Below are 22,049 nucleotides of genomic sequence, written 5' to 3'. Positions count from 1 at the left end.
GAGGAATAGCAATCTCTTCTTGAATCGCTTGTCGTAGGGTGGGCAGAGTCTTCGGACGATGTTTGTAAATTTCAGCCTTAAGAAATCTCAAGAACAGGGAGTAATGTCTGGAGGTCGTGCTAGCCAGTGGACAGTAGTTCTTGAAAATATCACCTTCTTGTGTGAGCATTGGCCCCGTCCTGCTGAAACCACACATCCTGTTGAATCTACAGCGCATTGAGTCGTCGTGCCTAAAAGTTTGAAGCATTTGAATGTATCGATCCGAGTTAACGGTCACTGTCACTATTCCCTCTTCAAAAAAGTACGGGCGGTTGACAACTTAATTTACCACCAATAGCAGCAATACCTTGCTTCCTCGCAACAATATGGCGTCACCGACAGTGATAATAAAACTTAAATTTCCCCCCCTCTTAGAATTAATACTCACTTTTCTACACGTAAACTAAACTAGGGAAGGAGTTTTGCCGCACCCTGTATAAGGACAGATGTAAATGTTTTCAACACTTCCGTTTACAGTGATTGCGCAATCTGACTAGAGATGGAAAATTTTCGAGAAAAAAAATAGGAGAATATTCTCGATTTTGAGAATTTTCTGAGAACAAGCTTTTAAATACAAATACAGCTCGGCAAATTCAGTCTGACGGCTGTAACGTGGGATGGTTCATATTTATGGGTTTAATTACTATGGAGGACTTATTTATGATGTTTAGAATATATTTGGCGTAAAAAAATTATTTATTCTTTGAAACAAATAATAAAAAAGTAACAAAAACGAGTATTTTCAAACAGCTCTGGAAAAGTTTCCAAATCATTGCAATTAATCACTTAATATCAGAAAGGACTTCATTGGCTTCATTAATCTCCACATTGGTAGCAGAATCTAATCTTTCTTTTCGCAGTGTTTCTTTCTGTTGCTGCACTCGACGCAGGCATACTTAGTATCTTGACAGCTACTTTACTTAATGTCGGGTCACAACAAGTCTCTTTCCACTATACAACAAGATGTAGTTTTTAAACGGATCTTAAAACATATAGTTTTCCAAATAACCCTTCTTTAGATCGATAAAGGGCCAATTCTGCCATTACCTCTACAGACTCATCTAAGCTTGTTACAGTAGCCATATTGTCTATAAACTCTGTTCCTTGTATTTATTCTTCTGTATTAAGATGAAATGCAATTTGCTTTCTCTTAACTAAAAAGTTTTTTACTTCCTTTTCCTCTTAGTTATCTATTTCAAAGGACTTGGAGAAAGAGATGTTTCAGAATGACTTTCCAACTCATAAAAGCATTCAGATACTTGGCTTAAGCTTGGTTTATCTCCTACCAGTTGGGTTATGTATTTAACAAGAGGGTTCATTAGGTGATAAAAGTTTGAAATTTTTACCCAAGAAAATATCCTCATCCAATATCAAATTTTCAACTCGTTTACTGAGTATATCTTTAACTGTTTCACAAACTGCTAATGTTTTAATTGTATATTGTGTATCAAGAAGACTTTTAAAACTATAAAATACTATAACTAAACAACTATCGTGTTTTTGCACAAGTAATTTTAAGGAAATGGCTACTTCTTTCAGTTTGTATTTTTTTGATAGTAGCCAATAAAATGTGAGAATTATTAATTTTTTTGATGACAGACTTAAAATCTTCCATAATAGTAGACTTGGTTTTCATTTTTGAAATGTTTCCAATTAACAAATTTGGCGTACGAGCAAGGCATCCATAAACAGAAATGTGTTTGTACTTTTCATGAAATATACAGGGTGATTTATTAGCTCACCATCAAACTTTGACATATGATATGTTAATGAACTATAAATGTCCTATTTTAATTATTTACGAAATTATAACACTTTAAAGTTTTAATTTGTATATCATAATTAACTACAACATAATTTTTTTTAAAACACATAAGTATTACAAATATTGTTCAAAATAGCCTCCTTCTGCTAGAATACATGCTTCACAATGACGAATTAAAGAGTTCTTCAGCCGAATTAAAATGTCTGGTTGATATCTTATTTTGGGCATGTTGCTGCAATAACCATTCACAAAATGCTAACCGTTGCTGATTATCTTCTGGCTATAGAGCTTGAACATTCTGTTTACGATACGGATGAAGGATTTCGCGGTTCAATACGCGCCATGCCAAATTTTGACTTACATGTATGTTGTCTGCTATTCTTCGAGTGCTGATAGAAGGATTATCAATGACAGCATTAATGCTTCTTCGTCCTCTACATTAACTACATACGGTCCAATAGCTTTTGCTGGAGCAGGATTACTTGTTTCTGGAAGTCTTCTGAAAGAATCGCTAAAAACTGAATAATATAACAAATGACGCTGTGGAAATCTTTCTTGATATTTTCATACTGATTGTCGAGTATCATTTCCATTGTAAAAACCATACACGATAATTATATCAGCATACTCTTCAGTGCAATAAGCGTTCATTAACATTTTTTTTTGGTACTTGGATTAGGTATCATATGTCAAAGTTTGATGGTGAGCTAATAAATCACCCTGTATTTCTTTCTTTAATCATTGCACTGGTATTGTCGGTTATTACAGCAAATAATTTTACAGTACCAATTTCTCTCAAAATTTCATTGATTTTTTCAATATATTCAACAAATATTTGATGCCAAAGTTTTATAAAACACAGGGTTTGGTGTAGTAATAATAAAATTAAGTATGGATTCGTTTCTTTGGTTGCTCCAACCATTACACTGTAAGCTAAGAACATTCGCTTCTCAAATTTTCATTTTAATGTCTGCATCAACTTTTTCATACTCGGAGTCCAGTAATTTATTTGATAATAAATAACGTTTACGCATTTTGAAAGATGGTCTCAAATGTTTGAAAAAAAATTGCCACTGATTATTTTCAACAATGGCAAATAGAGTACCTGTCTTATTCAACTTTTGATGAAACATCAATAAAACCATCGAGTGTGGAAATCGATGAGGGTCTGTTAACTTCTTATTCTGATATATCCATCCACAACAATTTCATCGTCATCTGAAACTGAAATTTAAGAAAACAATTTCCCGAACCGTCCGAGTTTTGTTAGAGCCGACAGAGGGAGCCGCCATGCACGATGAGAAAATTACCTCGGAAAATATTTTCGAGAATATCCTTCTCTTCCATCTGTAAATCTGAGATACGAGGTACAATATGTGATGAGACATCATGAAACAAAATTTTCCCAAATATTCTGGGAAAATTAGTAAGGATGGAATAGGTACGAAAGTTTTGACGTACAAGAATAATCCCAAACTGATTATAATCAAACCTACCGTATTCCTCCTCCCCAAGAAAATAATGCGAAGTAGCTAAATCACTTCTTGATGAAACAAGCCATTCTTATTTACTTTTTCATCCTAACTATTAAAATTTCTCCAGTATATTAGCACCTGTTGATATATAAATGAGTTGCAATCGGGTTTTCGCAGTGGGCATAGTACAACTATTGTCCTCATTAAAGTTACTGATTATATTAGATATGCCTGCGACAACAGATGTGTTACTATGCTAGTACTGCTCGATTTCAAGGTTTTTGATTGACCACAGCCTTTTTTTGGCGTTTCTTTCTGCCTATAGATTCACTCCCTCCTGTGTTTCTTGGTTTCAATCTTACCTTTCCCATCGCTTCTTGTGCGTACGCGCTAACTCTGCAATTTCTTCTGCTTGTGCAATCAAATTTGTATGCTGACGACCCCCAGATATATACTACTACAACTGTTGCCGAATTTCCGGAAGCTATTGTGCGACTTAATAACGATCTATCTAAAGTCTTGAACTGGTCTCGGAGATACGGACTTAAGTTGAACTCAGTTAAAACGCAAGCTATTGTGTTTGGAACTCGTCAATTACTTGGTAAGATTAATCCATCTACCTGCAGTGATCTGATGCAGGATAGAAATGTCATACGGTTTTCTGACACAGTTAAAAATCTTGGAGTCCTTATAGATTCTGCACTGTCTTGGAGTTTATGCTTGCTTCCACTCTTTAAAAAGACTTCGCTGCTCTCTTCCTCCGGTGGTCCATCGTAATCTTTGCTACTCACTTATATTTCCTCACTTCGACTATGCGGACGCAGTTTATCCCGATCTCTCAGTGACTCTTCTGAGTAAATTGCAGCGGCTACAAAATAACTGCATCCCGTTCATATTTGACCTAAATAGATTTGAGTATGTAACGCCGTATCGCAATTACATTCATATATGAACCTGTGAGGGACGTAGATCCTTTCATTTATTAACCATTTTATTTAAAACCCTTCATAACTGCACCCCAAAGTACTTATCAGATAGGTTCCAGCAATTATTAACTCATGAGCTTGCTACTCGTTCACGTTCTGATACTAGTCTTATATTTCCTGTTCATAGCACTGAAATTTATCACAGATCATTTAGAGTACAATCGATTGCGCTATGGAATGGACTGCCTTCTAAAATTCATAATATTACTAATATTGCTAATTTTAGACATGTTTTAAAGAGCTGTTTCCTGATTCTTTGCCTTTCCGTTTTTGTTGTCATATGCAGTTATTTTTGTTTGTTCTGTTGGGTCATTTCGCAGAGATCGCTTATGCGATAAAATGATCCATTTGCTGATACTGCTCATACTGCTTTACTGTTTAAGTTTATCCATTGGTTGACTAACAATCGACAATGGGATTTTATGTATATGTTACGGTTAGAGTAATAAATGCAGTTAGTATTAATAATTACCGGTTAGTATTAATAAGTACAACAATTAGTCAATGTGATAAATCTCCATATATTAATCAGTTTTACCGGATATTATTAATATTTTCTCAACGTGGTTAGTTAAAGTAATAAAACACTATAGTTTTGTATATCAAACATGTTTTTATTAAAAAAAAACTTATTAAAGAATAAATTCTTATTAAAAAACTCAATGCTGAAGTACTTTATAAAGTTAAACCAAGTCTTTAAAGATAAGTTAATTCTCATATAATTTATAATTATTTATTATTGCACGATCGAGTTTTATGACATTTTGAATTACAAAGATTATGTAATTTTTTGCATTTGCATCGATTCGAATTGCATTCAGCAGTGCAATTGCAATGTTGGAAACCTTGTCCACCCAAATTTGAACCCTTACGAGCACACTCTCTAAGAGTAATGTCAGTTTCTGGTACTTCGTTAATCGAAATACATTTTTCTTTACAGATAGTAAATTCATTCCTTGAATACAGTTGATTTAAAGTACCGTATTTTGTACCTAGCTTATAAAAACTGTCCTTTTCAACAGAACTAATAACAGCTATTATATTTCGGCTATCTGCTTTGGCTCGAACAATTTCTGGTACCTTAATTCTAACGCTTTGGCCTATTTCGGCAACTGGAAATTTTGCATTAGAACGTTTCAACATTTTGTCAGCTTGCTTCTCTAAGGACTGTTTAGCGAAATTTTTTGTGAAACTGTATTGGTTGTCGTATTACCAACAAATTGTGGGTCTTTACTTTGGCTTACAATGAGAGAATTTTGTTTATTTAAAGCTACAGATTCAATTTCAGCAGATTCTGAGACCTGCAAATCTCTGAATATACGGTCAGTACTTTCATTGCTACATTGCTCTGAGTCAGTAGCAACATCTTCACTTTGATGTTCAGGATGATTATCATATTGCTGTTTTAAAATTGACTCAAGATCTTCTTCACGTGTTATTTTTGACAATGTTTCAAAAGCTGGCAAGAATGTTTTCAAACCCACTTTAGCTTTACAACCAAACATAGCTTCATAAGGACTTTCGTTTATTCCGGAGTGGTGGGCTCTGTTCTTCATGAACTGTATAAATTTTAATCCTTCCGACCATTTTGTAGTTTTGTTTATCTCCAACCATGTAGATAACATCTTCTCAATATCCTGGTTAGCTCTTTTAGAATAGAACCTTGTGATTGACTGTGCCGCGGCTTTCCGTGCACAATTTTTGATTCATTCCACATGTGACACAACTCTTCAATTACCTTATTTGCAAATTCTCGCCCATTATCAGTATGTAATATACAAGGAGCTCCAAATATTGTGAACACATCTAACAAGTGGTAAGCAACTTCTTCGGCGCGCTTGGTTTTTAGTGCTCTAAGCTGTAAAAATTTTGTCAGGTGGTCTTGATATACCATAATGAACTTAAACTCGCCATTTGCTTGAGATTGCATGTCGATGAGGTCAATTTGGCATCTCGAATTAAATTTGTTGCTTTTAATGAACTTTTAACAACTAACCCCTTTTTTTTTGGACAAGTCACTGCGTGTTTACGATTAACTCTTTTAAAATTTACAGCAGTTATGTGTAAATTATTAATAATAACCGGTCAATGTGATAAATTTGTTACTTTAACCCTGCATGTTAGTTATTAATAATTATTAATACTAACTAATCACAGGGGAACAAAACAATTTTTTTTTTCTGCGGCCTAATTTTATGGAGCCAATTTAAATGCACATCATTATGAAGTTCTTATGCTATAAATTAGATTGTTTGAATTGACGCTAGTTTTCGTGATAAACCGATCTATATAAAATGAAAAGACAGCTTTAGATAATTTACCATAAATCGACAATTAGTTGTCTGATTGGGAAAAATATAATATCAAGCTCACCCTAAGATGGCCATTGACGTATAGGACTACAGCCTTCACATTCACTTTCACTATTTTTTCATTTTTAATACTATCTAACATTTCATAAAATTACAAGTAAACACCTATATTGCTAAATCTTTACTAAGCAATATTGGTGGTATAGCAGAGTGTTACACATCTGCGATCGCATACGCGTTTTTTATTTATTGCTCTTTTCCTCGTCAACTTGTTTTCATTGTATAAATTGTGGAACTGGTATTTTTATTAAAATAACAAAACCCTCGAAATATCAAATAGCCTTAAAATTTTAACATTGTCTTTTTTGATCATTATTCGGTGTAGTTTACTCATTCTTGTGTCATTTTTTTTATTGTCATCTTGACGTAGTTGTTGAAAATAAAAAAGTATGAGTGGATCATCACGCAAGTCCTGTGTTAATAATCCCGACCATTTCTGCTATATATGTGGTAAATATTGTCAGGAAAAGCAACGAAGGAATATAAACGATTTCGTGAAACAAGCCTATCAGGCATATTTTGGAAAACACGTTGGACAGCAAGATAAATGTTGGGTTCCGCATAAAGTTTGTAAAACTTGTGTGGAGTCACTCAGATACTGGACACAAGGAGGTCGAAAAGGGCTGCCATTTGGCATACCGATGACTTGGAGAGAGCCAAGAAACCACTTTGATGACTGCTATTTTTGCGCTGTAAATGTAAAGGGTATGAATCGGTATAAAAAGCGTTCATGGATTTACCCAGATGTACAACGATCAGCTAAGCCACCAACGTTGCATAGTAAAGATTTACCAACACCGGAATTTACTTCTTTACCCGGCGATTGTTATGATGATGTTGAAATGTTAGACGTTAGCAGTAGCAGTGAACACAGCAGTGAAAGTGAATTCGAAGAAAGTAGTCCTACACGAAAAGGGTTTTCTCAGAGTGAGCTTAAACGACTTGATTCGAGATTTAAATTTATCGAAGAAATCAGCTGAGCTTCTTGCGTCAAGACTGAAAGAAAAACATTGCCTTCATCCTGGCGTGTCAATAACAAGTTATCGAACTAGAGAGCGCGATATTCTTCCTTATTTTACAAATTTGAATATCGTATATTGTAATAACATTTCTGGGCTTTTAACTTTAATGGGCCCTCCAGAATATCAACCACAAGACTGGCGACTATTCATATATAGTTCTAAAAGAAGTTTGAAATGTGTGTTACTGCATAACAGAAACGTGTTAGCATCAATCCCAATAGGTCATTCCACTATACTTAAGGAAGAATATAAAAACATCAAGCTTGTTTTAGAAAAAATTTCATACGATCAACATCAATGGCAAGTGTGTGTAGATTTAAAAATGGTAAATTTTTATTGGGGCAGCAGAATGGATACACAAAATATCCTTGCTTTCTATGTCTGTGGGATAGTCGAGCGAAAAATGAACACTGGACCAGGAAAGTCTGGCCATCGAGACTTAACATGGATGTAGGAAAAGCAAACATCATCGAAGAACCATTAATAAGTCGCGAAAAAGTTATCCTGCCTCCCCTCCATATAAAACTTGGACTTATGAAACAATTCGTGAAAGCTTTAGATAAGAACGGCGACTGCTTCAAATATATTTGTGAATCATTTCCTGGTCTCAGTATCGAGAAGTTAAAAGCAGGCATTTTTGACGGTCCCAAAATTCGCTCCCTTATTAAAAACCATATGAATCAAGTTGAATCGGAAGCATGGTCAAGCTTCGTATTGGTTGTCGAAAATTTTTTAGGAAACCACAAAGCTGAAACACATTATGAATTGGTAGACAACATGCTTAAAAAATTCCAAAAACTGGGAGTTAACATGAGCGTGAAACTGCATTACTTGCACAGCCATTTAGACAAATTTCCAGATAATTTGGGTGACTACAGCGAAGAACAAGGGGAGCGGTTTCACCAAGATATCAAGATTATGGAAGAGAGATATAAAGGGCGGTGGGACCACCATATGATGGCGGATTATTGCTGGAATTTACAGAGAGATTGCCTTAATCAAAAACACAATAGAAAATCACACAGAAAACGATTTTCTTGAAAGTTATCGATATGTTTTTGTTTATTATAGTTAATTTTGTTTTATTTTTTGTTTTAAGTCGAATGGATAAATAATTTTAAAATATAGATTTCAACAATATTCTCTTTTCTCAAAATTTAATTTTCTGTATAAATTAATACTTTATCTCAAAAACTAGAGTCAATTCAACAAATAAATTACTATTTTTATATTCAGTGGACCAAAATGAACCAAAATTGACTAAGATATCTCATGCCGCAGAATCACTGTTTCTCTGTGAATCAACGGTACTTATTAATAGTTTTCAATTAATCACAGTAACCGTAACATATATATTTTTGTTCTTATTATTTTTTTTTTATTATTTGTGGCAATATATGGTAAATAAATAAGATTTTCTTTGCTATCTAAGAACCTGGTAACACCTTGCTGGGATGATACTCAACCTCCCCCTCATTTCTGTCATTTGTGAATTAAAGTTGGAATTCGTTTTTGCTTAAAGCTTTCACAAACTGTTTTATTAGTCCTAATTTAATGTGGCAGCTGATATATGTTATCCAAGTCCATAACATTGCAGAACGTTCGTTTGTTTGGGTATTCAAGATTTTCTGGCAAGCCAATTTTTTTAGGACCAATCTTGATTCGTTGATTTATTGTCTTATTGATATCAGTAAGATGAAAATTTGATGGGCATCATGTAAGGATTCTTAAATGTTGATCTGTTGAGTCTGGATCCAAGCAGTTTTCAGATCGTAATCATTTAGCTCGGCTTGGGTAATCAAATTAGGTCAAAATTTCAAGTTTTAAAGGAAATATTAATGAGATATTTTTGAAACACCTGTACTTAGAAAAGTCAAAATCAAATCTATTTCGAATTACTAATATATTCAAAAACAAAATTAATAAAGTTAATGGTCTAAATATGTACTAATATCATACAAACCACCCCCGTTTAAGCGACATTCGCGATTTCAGGTTTAATTTGTTTTGGGAAAACGAGGCCGAAATTAACAGTAAATATTTGAACTGTGCACATTTCCTATTCGCATTTAAACCGAACCCACACTACCTACACATATGAAGCTTTCGAGCGATTTTCCGTTTACAATTTTTTTTATGCCATAGTGAGAGAGACTATATTAAAAAACTTTTATCTCCAAACGAAACCCGTTCCATAACTCACGTGTTCCTGGGAAATGAACAGGACCAATATGCAATAAAACCGGGGCGGTACAAGCGACCGACGGGAGTCCGGGGATTTTTATATATTGGTACTACAAATCACCGATTTTTACGTGTAATTGTCGTCCCGTAATAGCCCCGGCCGGATTTTTTCGGGACGTAACCCGTAAATCCCCGGATTATCCGATTTTTTTTTACCTCCACACCCCCGCTAATCTATCCGCCCGCTGAATATTTCCAAAACTCCACCACCGACTTAATAAACGTCATAACCCTATAACCACCACTACCACTCAACCCCCCTCCAAAAACCAACCCCGAAAACTCGCCGTTCTCGGGGCGCGAAATAAAACGACCACGGTCGATGGGGTAATAGCGAATCCATCAAGAAAACTACGACCAACCCCCTCCCTCCCTCACCGCTCCACCAACCCACACAATTCCACAACCTCCACCCCCCTTCTCAACCCCCCATCCAACCACGCCGTGTTCGATAACAAGACGGTCAGGTTAAACGCACGAGGGTGGGAAGTAGTCTTTGGAATGTGTGTAATCAATCTTACCCATCTTTCTCGCCGGGAACCGAGAGCAGAAATGGAAGGGGGTGAAGGACGGAGACGGAAGGATACGGCGCTTTCGTGCTTTCTCCCCCAGTTTCTAGGAAGGGGTTAAATTGTAGGGGTGGGAAAATTCAGTGGAAGTGGTTGGATCGCGATAACCGGGAAGTAGATTGTTTTAGCGGTGGATTTACCCTGGCAGCGTATGAATAGAGTCTCAGGGGTAGGGGGTTGGAAAAAAATTAACAAAATCTAATTAACCTAGAGAATGCAGCAAAAAAATAAAGTACGTAAAATATGTAGGAACAAAGCCAAAATAATTAAAAAAGTAGTTGTTTAACTTACGTATGATATTGCGCTTGAAGAAAATTAAACTCCTCCTTAATCCGCTCCAAGGTGTCGGCAATCGTAAACTTGATCTGCCCCCCGCCCTGCGGTGGACCCTGAAATCGAAAAAGAAAAAAGAAAACGTCAAAAAGGAAAACGTTAAACGAACCCCAACGTCCCAAAACCAGCGGGGAGGAAGAAGGGGATGACGAGGAGGACGTCGAAAAATTAATTGGTAACGGTCCGGGTTCGGATCGGGGACGACCGAAGGCTTCGAGGAAAATCCGCTCTGGGGGACGCTTCGTAATAACTTTTCCGGCTATTCAATGAAGCTCTTAACTAATCCGTGTAATGAGTCCGGCCCCACCCTCGTCCCTGAAGCGGTTCCCCATTCCGCGAGCGCGCCCCCCTAATGCAGTGAAAATCTTGGAACGATATAGCTGGATTACTCGGCGGTTTGTTGCGGGAGGGTTGGAGTGGAGGGAGGGATGGTCGAGTTTTCCCTCCCGTTAGTGCCACCCCTATCAACAATTTCCTATTATACTCGATTTTGGGGTTGTATTAATATACAGTGAATTTCACATAAGATGCAATATACAAAAATATATTTTTATAAAAACCAGATAAAATTTAATATGTCAATATAATTTGATATTACAGTAAAACCTCGATATAACGGATTAATACGGGGAAGGCAGTGTCCGTTATAGCTCAATAAAAATATTCAATAATCTAGTGCTGAATAAAATATAAAACTAGACTAACACTAGCACTAAAGCATAAAGTTAACATACTAGTTAGCATAAAATATGACATGTTGCATATTTTTATTGAACTAAAACTAGAACTAACATTAGACCTAGAACTAGAAAGTTTCGAGTTTAGCCGTGCGTCTGAAGACGCACTGCTAAACCCAAATGTTTCTAGTTCTAGGTCTAGTGTTAGTTCTAGTTTTAACTGTTATGCAGCGTTAGACCAAGAACTAGAATCATTTGGGTTTAGCCGTACGTCTCTTAAGACGGCTAAACCCAAATGTGTCTAATTCTAGGTTTAATGTTAGTTCTAGTGACAATGCAAGTGTAAAATTAGAACTAACGCTATATCTAAAACTAGAATCATTCGGGTTTAGCCGCCTTTAGAGACGTGCGGCTAAACCTAAATGATTCTAGTTCTAGGTATAGTGTTAGTTTAACATAATAATAGTGTTAGTTCTAGTTTTAATTGTTATGCATCGCTAGATCAAGAACTAGAGTCATTCGGGTTTAGCCGTCTTAAGAGATATATGCTAAACCCAAATATTTCTAGTTCAAGGTCTAATGTTAGTTCTAGTGACAATGCAACTGTAAAACTAGAACTAACACTATGCCTAGAACTAGAATCATATCGGTTTAGCCGTCTTTAGAGACGTGCGGCTAAATCCAAATATTTCTAGTTCTAGGTCTAATGTTAGTTCTAGTGACAGTGTAAGTGTAATACTAGAATTAACACTATACCTAGAACTAGAATCATTTGGGTTTAGCCGTCTTTAGAGACGTGCGGCTAAACCCAAACGATTCTAGTTGTAGGTATAGTGTTAGTTTAACATAATAATAATGTTAGTTCTAGTTTTAATTGTTATGCAGCGCTAGACTAAGAACTAGAATTATTCGGGTTTAGCCGTCTTAAGAAACTAGAATGTAATAATGGATATTCTATTAAAGAGATTTTTTACCGCATTCATCAGAACCATATTAATAATCTCATTTATCCTAAATTTTCTAAACAACCTTTTTATATTTCTTCACCTTATCAGCCTTACTTGCAGGAGTCTCTCTGAAAAATTGAAGAATCTATCTCCGGTATTTACTGCTGGATATGAACTGGGACAGATTTTAACTAATAATATACATACATTTTATTTATAAACTAAATTTATAAACAATATAGTTTCTATATTGGCCGAACGGGGCGCAGTATAAAGACTAGGTACAGGGAACACATAACTGAAACATCTTCGACTTTCAATAAACATTTAAAAGAGAATAATCATAACTCTAACATTTCCGACATAAAACTGTTAAAATAACAAAAAATCAAAAAAAAAAATGATCTTATTAACCTATACAATAAAAAAAACTCCTAACCTTGTCCTCAATGAAATCACAGAATTTTATAATAACAGATTATTCTTGAAAATTTAAATTTATTTCAAATTTGTCGCCTTTGCTGGTTCGTTGCAAACTTCATGCTAGTCATCGTTACATCTCTCTCTGTCTAACGTTAAGTTAATTTCAGACTGGTGTTAAAAAATATTCGAATAAGTGCGCACACTATTTTGAATCACGAAAATTACGAATTATCATTATTTTTGTCAACGCACGAAGTTTCAATCGTTATGGTTTTTCAATTTTTTCATTGTTATGTACACTTTTCATAATCTCCTGATGATCATTTCTCGTTAACTTAAGGGTAAGAAACTTTATAAACTTTTAACAACAATAAATTCAATTTAAATTTATTATAGTTGTACCTGAAGGATGTTCTAAAAAAGCGAAACAATTGTAGTACATAATCGCAAATAAATACAGGGTCGCTGATATGTATGGAAACATTCGGTTATCTCCTAAGTAAGATAGCTAGTAATCTTAAGATACAAAAGTTTTAGTGTTTTTTAAAATCTATTACACTAACGACAAATTAAGTATACAGGGTCAATCAAAAAGTTATAACGAATCCAACATTCTTTAATGGAACACCCTGTATGTTATTCTTTATCTCGAAATTCTAAACAAAATTCATGTAGCACATCGTAAACCCAAACTTAACCGTTTTCGGCATATTACTTTGAAAATCACTTTTATAAATTACACAAAAATATTTTCACCGATTATGTTTTTAATTCATCAAGGTACCTTTGAAAGTTTCTCATCTACATAGCAACGTAGTGACATAACACATGTCAAAAATACAAAAATTGTTTAAATAATTTTCACCCAAAGATAAATTATGTCACTAATTAGATAAATTCTTAAATTTTTAAAAGCTCGATATCTGGAAATCGGTTAAGTTAAGGTCTATGATGTGTTACATGAATTTTGTTTAGAATTTCGAGATGAACTGAAATATGGAATAATATAGAGAGTGTAAAGAAAACGTAATTTTGTTTCGTCATAACTTGTTGACTGACACTGTACACTTAATTTTTAAACTTTTGTATCTCAATATTTTTCGATATAGTAGAAACCACGAGAGCTGGCAGTGAGTCATCGCTCAAAAATGGTATGAATCAAGATATGGACGTACGACTTAGATTATTTCACCACATACATTTAAATGTAGGTTATGTTAGTAATGGAGGTTATATGTCAAACATTGTCAAAGATAGGAGAGGTTAATCAGTGAAAAAGCGTTAATATTAATTTATAAAAAAGTTGATGCAATTATTAATTTATTTACAGGTCGCAAGGGTTTATGTAAGTTTTATTTAAACAGTGGTTCAACGCTCATAAGACGTTTAGATTTGAGGTTAATATTACGGCAGGTACATTAGTTAGAAGAACAGACGTACTTTTTCGACGTGGCTATTTGAATTGTACAGCAGACATATTAAACTAATGCTATCCCTTTCTAACACATATTACTCTCTAGCGGTTTGTGAATTTTAATTGAGTACGTATGGCATTTGTAAGAGCGAAAACGATGATTCACTGCTATCTCTCGTTGTTTCTACTATAGCTATCTTACTTTAGGAGATAACTGACCGTTTCCATACATATCAGCGCCCCTGTATATATCATTGAGATATTTTTTACTTTGATAATCTCACAATTATGATATTATTATTATTATTATCACACAATGAACCTGGAGTCTCATATTACTAAACTCGAATGTGTTGAGTTCTAGGTCTAATGTTAGTTCTAGTGACAGTGCAAGTGTAAAACTAGAACTAACACTAGACCTAGAATTAGAAACGTTCCCGAAACTTTCTAGTTCTACACCTAGTGTTATAGTTCTAGTTTTAATTGTTATACAGCGCTAGACCAAAAACTAGAATCATTCGGGTTTAGCCGTCTTAAGAGACATGAGGCTAAACCCGAATGATTCTAGTTCTAGTGATAGTGCTAATGCAATACTAGAAAAAACACTAGACCTAGAACTAGAAACATTCGGATTTAGCCGCACGTCTCTCAAGATGGCTAAACCCGTATGATTCTAGTTTTAGGTTTTCTGTTAATTCTAGTGCTAGTGTAAAACTAGAACTAACACTAGACCTAGAACTTATACTAGATATTTCCTAGATCTAGGTCTAGTATTAGTTCTAGTTTTAGTGCAATAAAAATATGCAACATAGTGATATCTTATGATAACTTCAGCTACTTATCACTGTCCTTAGAACTAACATTAGACCTAGAACTAGAAATATTCGGGTTTAGCCGCACGTCTTTCAAGACGGCTAAACCCGAATGATTCTAGTTGTAAGTCTTGTGTTAGTTTTAGTATTTCATTAACACTATCACTAGAACTAATCCTAGACCTAGAACTAGAAACATTCGGGTTTAGCCGCACGTCTCTCAAGACGGCTAAATCCGAATGATTTTAGTTTTAGGTCTTGTGTTAATTCTAGTGCTAGTGTAAAACTAGAACTAACACTAGACCTAGAACTTATACTAGATACTTCCTAGATCTAGGTCTAGTATTAGTTCTAGTTTTAGTGCAATAAAAATTTGCAACATAGTGATATCTTATGCTAACTTCCGCTACTTATTACTGTCCTTAGAACTAACATTTGACCTAGAACTAGAAATATTCGGGTTTAGCCGCACGTCTTTCAAGACGGCTAAACCCGAATGATTCTAGTTGTAGGTCTTGTGTTAGTTTTAGTATTGCATTAGCACTATCACTAGAACTAACCCTAGACGTAGAACTAGAAACATTCGGGTTTAGCCGCACGTCTCTCAAGACGGCTAAACCCGAATGATTCTAGTTCTAGGTCTTGTGTTAATTCTAGTGCTAGTGTAAAACTAGAACTAACACTAGACCTAGAACTTATACTAGATACTTCCTAGATTTAGTTCTAGTATTAGTTCTAGTTTTAGTGCAATAAAAATTTGCAACATAGTGATATCTTTTGCTAACTTCCGCTACTTATCACTGTCCTTAGAACTAACATTAGACCTAGAACTAGAAATATTCGGGATTAGCCGCACGTCTTCCAAGACGGCTAAACCCGAATGATTCTAGTTGTAGGTCTTGTGTTAGTTATAGTATTGCATTAACACTATCACTAGAAGTAACCCTAGACCTAGAAACATTCGGGTTTAGCCGCACGTCTCTCAAGAGGGCTAAACCCGAATGATTCTAGTTCTAAGTCTTGTGTTAATTCTAGTGCTAGTGTAAAACTAGAACTAACACTAGACCTACAACTAGAAACTTTGGGGTTTAGTTTTAATTGTTATACAGCGCTAGAACAAGAACTAGAATCATTTGGGTTTAGCCGTCTTAAGAGACGTACGGCTAAACCCAAATGTTTCTAGTTCTAGGTATAGTGTTCTAGTTTTAATTATTATTGAGCGTTAGATTGTGGTATATTTATATTGTACGAAAAGTAGAACTAACTCTAGACCTATCATCTAGTTTATAAAAATTAATAATAAATATCGTTAGTTCTATAATTTTCAGTAAAAGGATTGGTGTTTCGTGACGGGTAGGTGGGTTTTGGGTCTGACGATATTTCCCGAATATGGTTTCTCGCCGCTGACAGCGGCCGACCCTCTTTAAGCGGGCGAAATGGGGTTGGAATAGGGTGAGACGACAATATAAATCATTAATTTCCCCCTCGGCCCCGGGCCGCGTGTTTATTTTGACAAATATAGCCAATCGATTCGGGCCGTTTCGGACGGTACCGTGTTAAATATTCAAACGACGCCCCCGAAACGTTGACGTTGCGAAATTTTGTTTCCGCTAATTCTATAATTGCCGCCATTCGAACTCGATATTGGTTAATATTCGATGTTGGTACGCAATTGGATTCGTTCGAAGCTCAAAAACCGAAATGTTACGAAACAGAGAAAATTTAATGCAACATAATCTGTGTACCTACATAAAAAAGAAATTTAAGAGAATTTTAAAAGAAACTAATTGGTTCTTATTCCACTTTAACACCCCCTGAAAATACAGCCAATTTAAAAAACATTTTTCCATCCCCACTCTTTCTATTTTCAGAAAAAAAAACCTGCCGCCTCCAACATCCCGCTTTGGTGGTGGTAGCGAACAGGGGAAAAGGGAGAGGCGTCGCACAAAACTGTAAGTGACAGCTAGACATTGCGCATTGCTCATATGATGCACCGCCGCGCCCCTCCTCGGACACGCGTGCGGGGGGCGGCGGTAGAGGCGGCAAAAAGTGTCAGTTTTTATTGATTCCCGTGTCGCGGCGTCCCGCCCTGCCCCCGAGCGACCGCGCGCCCCCAAGGGGGCCGCAACTACCTCCTCACTCCTCCACCACCATTCTGCCCTTTGTCGCCGTGTTTATCCTCTATCTGGCGCAATAATTGGTCGCGCACCGTTTCTCCGCTTTCCCCGCGGCACTCTTCTTCAGCCTACGGGGAAGGCGGCGAGGGCACGATGACACCCGCCTGGCGGCAGATCGAGATACTATCTAAGTTTGGGGCTCCATCTACCGATACCGGCTTTTCTTTACAAAACGGCTTACGTTTTGTTATTACGGTAAGGGTGGACGAGATGAGGAGGCAAAAAGGGTCGAAAATGAAACTGAGGGTGAGAAGAGAAGGGGTTTGGTTTGGTTGTGTTTGGGGTGGCGACATTGAAGTGGTCTTTTGGGGTTATTAATTTGAGTGCTAATTGTACTGTTATGGTGTAGGCAATGGATTTTACTCGTTTCGTTTTATGTGTAATTGAAAACGTTTTCTCTTATTGTTATCTTAAGACTGAAACGATTCATCAACACAATAAATTAACCAAATTAAAAATTTTAAATATTTTACGGCGCGGCGAGAGAGGATCGAAGAAGTTTAAACCGCAGGTTACGAAAGACGTAAGCACGACGTTAAAGACGTTGGCGTCTCTTCGTGTTTGTGCGGGCGTCCGTAACCGTGTTGCAGTTTAACCCCCCAGTAGAGGGCGCGCTATTGATTTACAGAGCGGACGCGCTAAAGGAGCCACCACCGCCGCCCGCGATCCTTATCTCGTCGTGTTTCGGGCCGCATCAATTGTTTCGTCCCTTCGATTGTGCGTCTCAGGCAGCGGCGTCGCGACGCCCGACGTCAACCCCCTTCTCAACTTCTCTTTACTCCCTTACCCACCCCGTCCTTACCAGTAGACGATCTCGCGCCTTGATTGGGGTTTTAGGTTTAATTGAGCGCCCACCTCCGTAGTCCGCAGATCGTTTTTATTCGCACTTCATCACCGCTTGTAAATTGAACAAGAGATAGGGGGATGGGGAAGGAAGTGGAAGGAGTTAGATTTATTTTTTAAGACAAATATAAACGAGCGATTGGAAGTCGGTTGTAATCGTTGAAAATAAGGGATTAATATCACGATTACGGACCGCATAAACCGCCGTCAGGCAAACAGCGGGATTTTATTTATTTTCGGCCGCTATCGATCCGATTATAGGCGGGTTAATCCCTTATTTTCGAGGGATCTGTTTACTCACGGCATTGCCGTAAAAGAATGTTTTTGAAAATTTCATTTAACATCTCCGCTAAATTTTACAACATATTTTAATACAGTTCTCATTTTCCACCGTACTTTTAGGCATTGCATTTCGTTTACGTTAAATTCTACGAAATAATTTCAATTCCCACGGAACTCATTCATGGATGATGTATAAGTGGTCACAATCCACTTAGTAAATTTCATGTTTCGAAATTAGTAACTTTGGAAATGTTCCAATACTATTAAAAGCAGTTAACTTGATCGAAGTAGCGAAAATTATGTATTCTATGATTTCACCATTTCACGTGATTTACACTCTAGTTAGTTATCCATGGATTTTGTGTATAATCAATGTAATATAATTTTTTATTTTAATCAACGTTCCAGCGATTATTCATTTGCAAGCTTATTATGAAGCTTTTTTTGATCCAGTTTTTGAATTAAAAAGAAACATTGTCTACATAATCCAAATATAGGATTAATTTGTTACAAATGCTCTCATTTGCTTATAAAACATTTTTGCAGCATTTTTGGAGCATTCACAACACTTGCAAAAAAACTCTTTCTTTCCTTGTGAGGTTTTGACTCAACTCCCATACGATATCTGATAGCTTCAACAAGTTCGCACACTTTTCCAGAGTGGATATCAGTGATGGGAACTGATGGCATCAACAGGGTTATTTTAATCTTGGTGGCATCAGTTGGTGGCAATCGGTTTGGTGTTGGTGGATTCACCAACTTTGATTCTCGGTGGGTCTAATGGATTGAAGAAGGGGTAAACAGATGACATTAGTTATTGTTTGACGGCGGCTAAACATAACCTTTATTATATCATTCAGTTTTACTTAGGTGTTTAATTTATTTGATTTTCTTACATTTAAGTTAGTTAAACAATTCATCGACATCGTCTTCCTTAATACTACAGCTGTTCGATGCAAATGATGATAAATTATATAATATTGCTGTAAGCAAAGAAGACTATCGCGTCCTCAATTTTAACAATAACAATAATCTCCTTTTCGCAAACAAAAACATGGAAAACAAATAATTCCAAAAATAGTTGCTAGATGGAGCCACTGAATTTCATCGAGGCGTCATTTTAATCACTATGAAATTTGTCCACCAAACCCCCTACTTTATTCCACCAACGAATGACGTCATGAAACTCACCAGCAAATTTCTGATGAAGAAACGGATTCTCGATTTTTTTCAAGTGTTTGTAAACGGGTTTCTTTAACATGCTTTCTCACATACATATCTTGCTCGGTGTCTTTATCATGATCACAGTCTTCTATTTCATTGTCCTTGGCATCTTCCACATATCTTTATTTATAAATTTTATTACACAAGTTGATAACACAATATACAGGGTGATTTATTAGCTCACCATCAAACTTTGACATATGATACCGAATGGTAGAAGCAACGAATAGAAAAGGAAAACGAGTAATACAACCAGAATGTGTTCAGAAAGATCAGACCAAAGATTACTACTCATCGCTAAAGAAAACCCTTTGATTATATATAATATGGATTGAGCTAACTGAATATATCTACTAACAAAAATGTGGCTCAAGGTGAATAGACGCAGATGGAAAACGATAATGTGAAAGTGTAACAAAGATAGACATAAAACGGTACTAAACAGACGGGCGCATGCGCACAAAAGTGTCAAACCTCTTCCATTTGACGTTTATCGTTTTGTTGTGTCACAGCCAGTCACACCGTTATGTTTAAAAATGTATTGTTTCGTGTGCAAAGTTCGCGATAATACAGTTTCACATCACCTGTAAGTATTATAAATGTTACTTCTAATTGATAGTTTTTTATCTTATAAATTAACGCACGCCCATTATATATCAGTACGCTTCTATGTCTATCTCGGTTCGATCACCTTGCGCAAGCTATCTCTCTCGTTGGCTCAATCCAAATTATATATAATCAAAGGGGAAAACCATAAGATAGTAAAGAAAAGTGTTTTTTCATCTTATAGATATTGTAATGTGGAATGCCTTATATACAGGGTGTGTTAAATGTCTGGAATATAGCTAATAACTTCACCATTTGTGGTTTTAAAGAAAAATGTTTCAAATACAAGTTTCTTTATTAATCATGGTGCATTTTTTTGCGATATTTGCTTGTTTGTATTGTTTTTTGTTTCGTTACTATGGCAACCAACATTGTTATTTTAAATGGGATGCATACAAGGACTGTAGAATCTAACAGGACTGCTACATCCATTGTATTTTTGTAGTCCACTAGGGATTGGTTGCCCGCAGTCTACGTCACACTATTTGCCACGCCTGGTAACTGTCTGCGTTTTTAGAGGTTATATGATAGACATTAATACGTCTAAAAACATAAAACTTCAAAAATAATATGAATACGTCTAGGATATAACCTCTAAAAATACACAGCAAACGCATAGACCATAACAACAGCTGGGCGTGGAAAATGGTGTGACGTAGTTTGCGGGCAGGTTGTCACAACAATGGATGTAGCAGTCCTGTTAGATTCTACTGTCCTTGGGATGCATATATTTTTTTTGCATATTTTGATAGAGGATGCGTTGAACATATCAAATCATATGGTTGTATAAGAAAAAAGCAGTTGACAGCTTTAAATGTCAAAAAACTGACAGTTTAAACAAATATGGCGCAATTAAGCGAACGACAAAGAATCCAAATATTAATAATGTATGGGTACGGTGTAGGTAATAGAAAATGCACTAAAAGTGAAGTTGTGTTCGCACTGTTCAATAATATTTACCCGCATACACAAATTACACAATCCACAGTATATAAAATATTCAAAAAAAAATTTTAACACCGGAAGTGTTAAAAACCTTTCAAAAAGTTGATTACCGAAGACAGTTACCAATGACCATACATTATTAATTATTGATAATTGTTGCAACCGTAATTTTTTTGTCATTTAAAGCTGTCAACGGCCCCTACTTTGATTGTTATTAGCTGATTTAAGACTTTCAAAAAACGCATTTTTTCTCGATTTTTTTTCTTATACAACCATATGATTTGATATGTTCATCACATAGAGGGACTTATCCTCTATAAAAGTATGCAAAAAAATATATGCATCCCACTTAAAATAACAATGTTGGTTGCCATAGCAACGAAACAAAGAACAATGTAAACAAACAAGTATAGTCAAAAATTGCGCCACAATTAATAAAGAATTTTTTATTTGAAACATTTCTCTTTAAAACCACAAATGGCGGAGTTATTGGCTATATTCCAGACATTTGACACACCCTGTATGTAATACCTTATACAGGGTGATTTATTAGCTCACCATCAAACTTTGACATATGATAGCTAATCCAATTACCAAAAAAAAATGTTAATGAACATGTCCTATTTCAATTATTTACAAAATTATAACACTTTAAAGTTTTAATTTTTATATCATAATTAACTGCTACATTTTTTTTTAAATACATAAATATTAGTAAATTGTTGTTAAATATTCCACCCCAAACGTTGATGCTGAAACGTTTTGTAATGCCCAGATATGTTAATTATGGTAATTATTTATACCATCTCTTGTAAAACATGATTCATCTGTCCAGAGAACATTTGAAATGAAGTCATTATTTTGGGCATGTTGCTGCAATAACCATTCACAAAA

At 35.7% G+C, this 22,049-nt stretch overlaps 1 protein-coding gene across 6 annotated transcripts in view; it reads right to left on the bottom strand.

Moving 5' to 3' along the window:
* LOC111425093 (TLE family member transcriptional corepressor groucho) overlaps positions 1-22,049 on the bottom strand; it is a 92,078-nt gene that overhangs the window by 26,638 nt on the left and 43,391 nt on the right. For all 6 annotated transcript variants that reach the window (XM_023058859.2, XM_023058862.2, XM_023058858.2 and 3 more), the window contains one exon: positions 10,764-10,861. In XM_023058859.2, the coding sequence (XP_022914627.1) occupies positions 10,764-10,861 (98 nt within the window). The remainder of the gene's footprint in view (positions 1-10,763; positions 10,862-22,049) is intronic.

This window comes from Onthophagus taurus, chromosome 3 (genome assembly GCF_036711975.1).
Source record: "Onthophagus taurus isolate NC chromosome 3, IU_Otau_3.0, whole genome shotgun sequence".
Classification (NCBI taxonomy): Eukaryota; Metazoa; Arthropoda; class Insecta; order Coleoptera; family Scarabaeidae; genus Onthophagus; species Onthophagus taurus.
The sequence above is the reverse complement of the archived record's forward strand: the minus strand, read 5'-3'. Positions and strand labels throughout refer to the sequence as shown.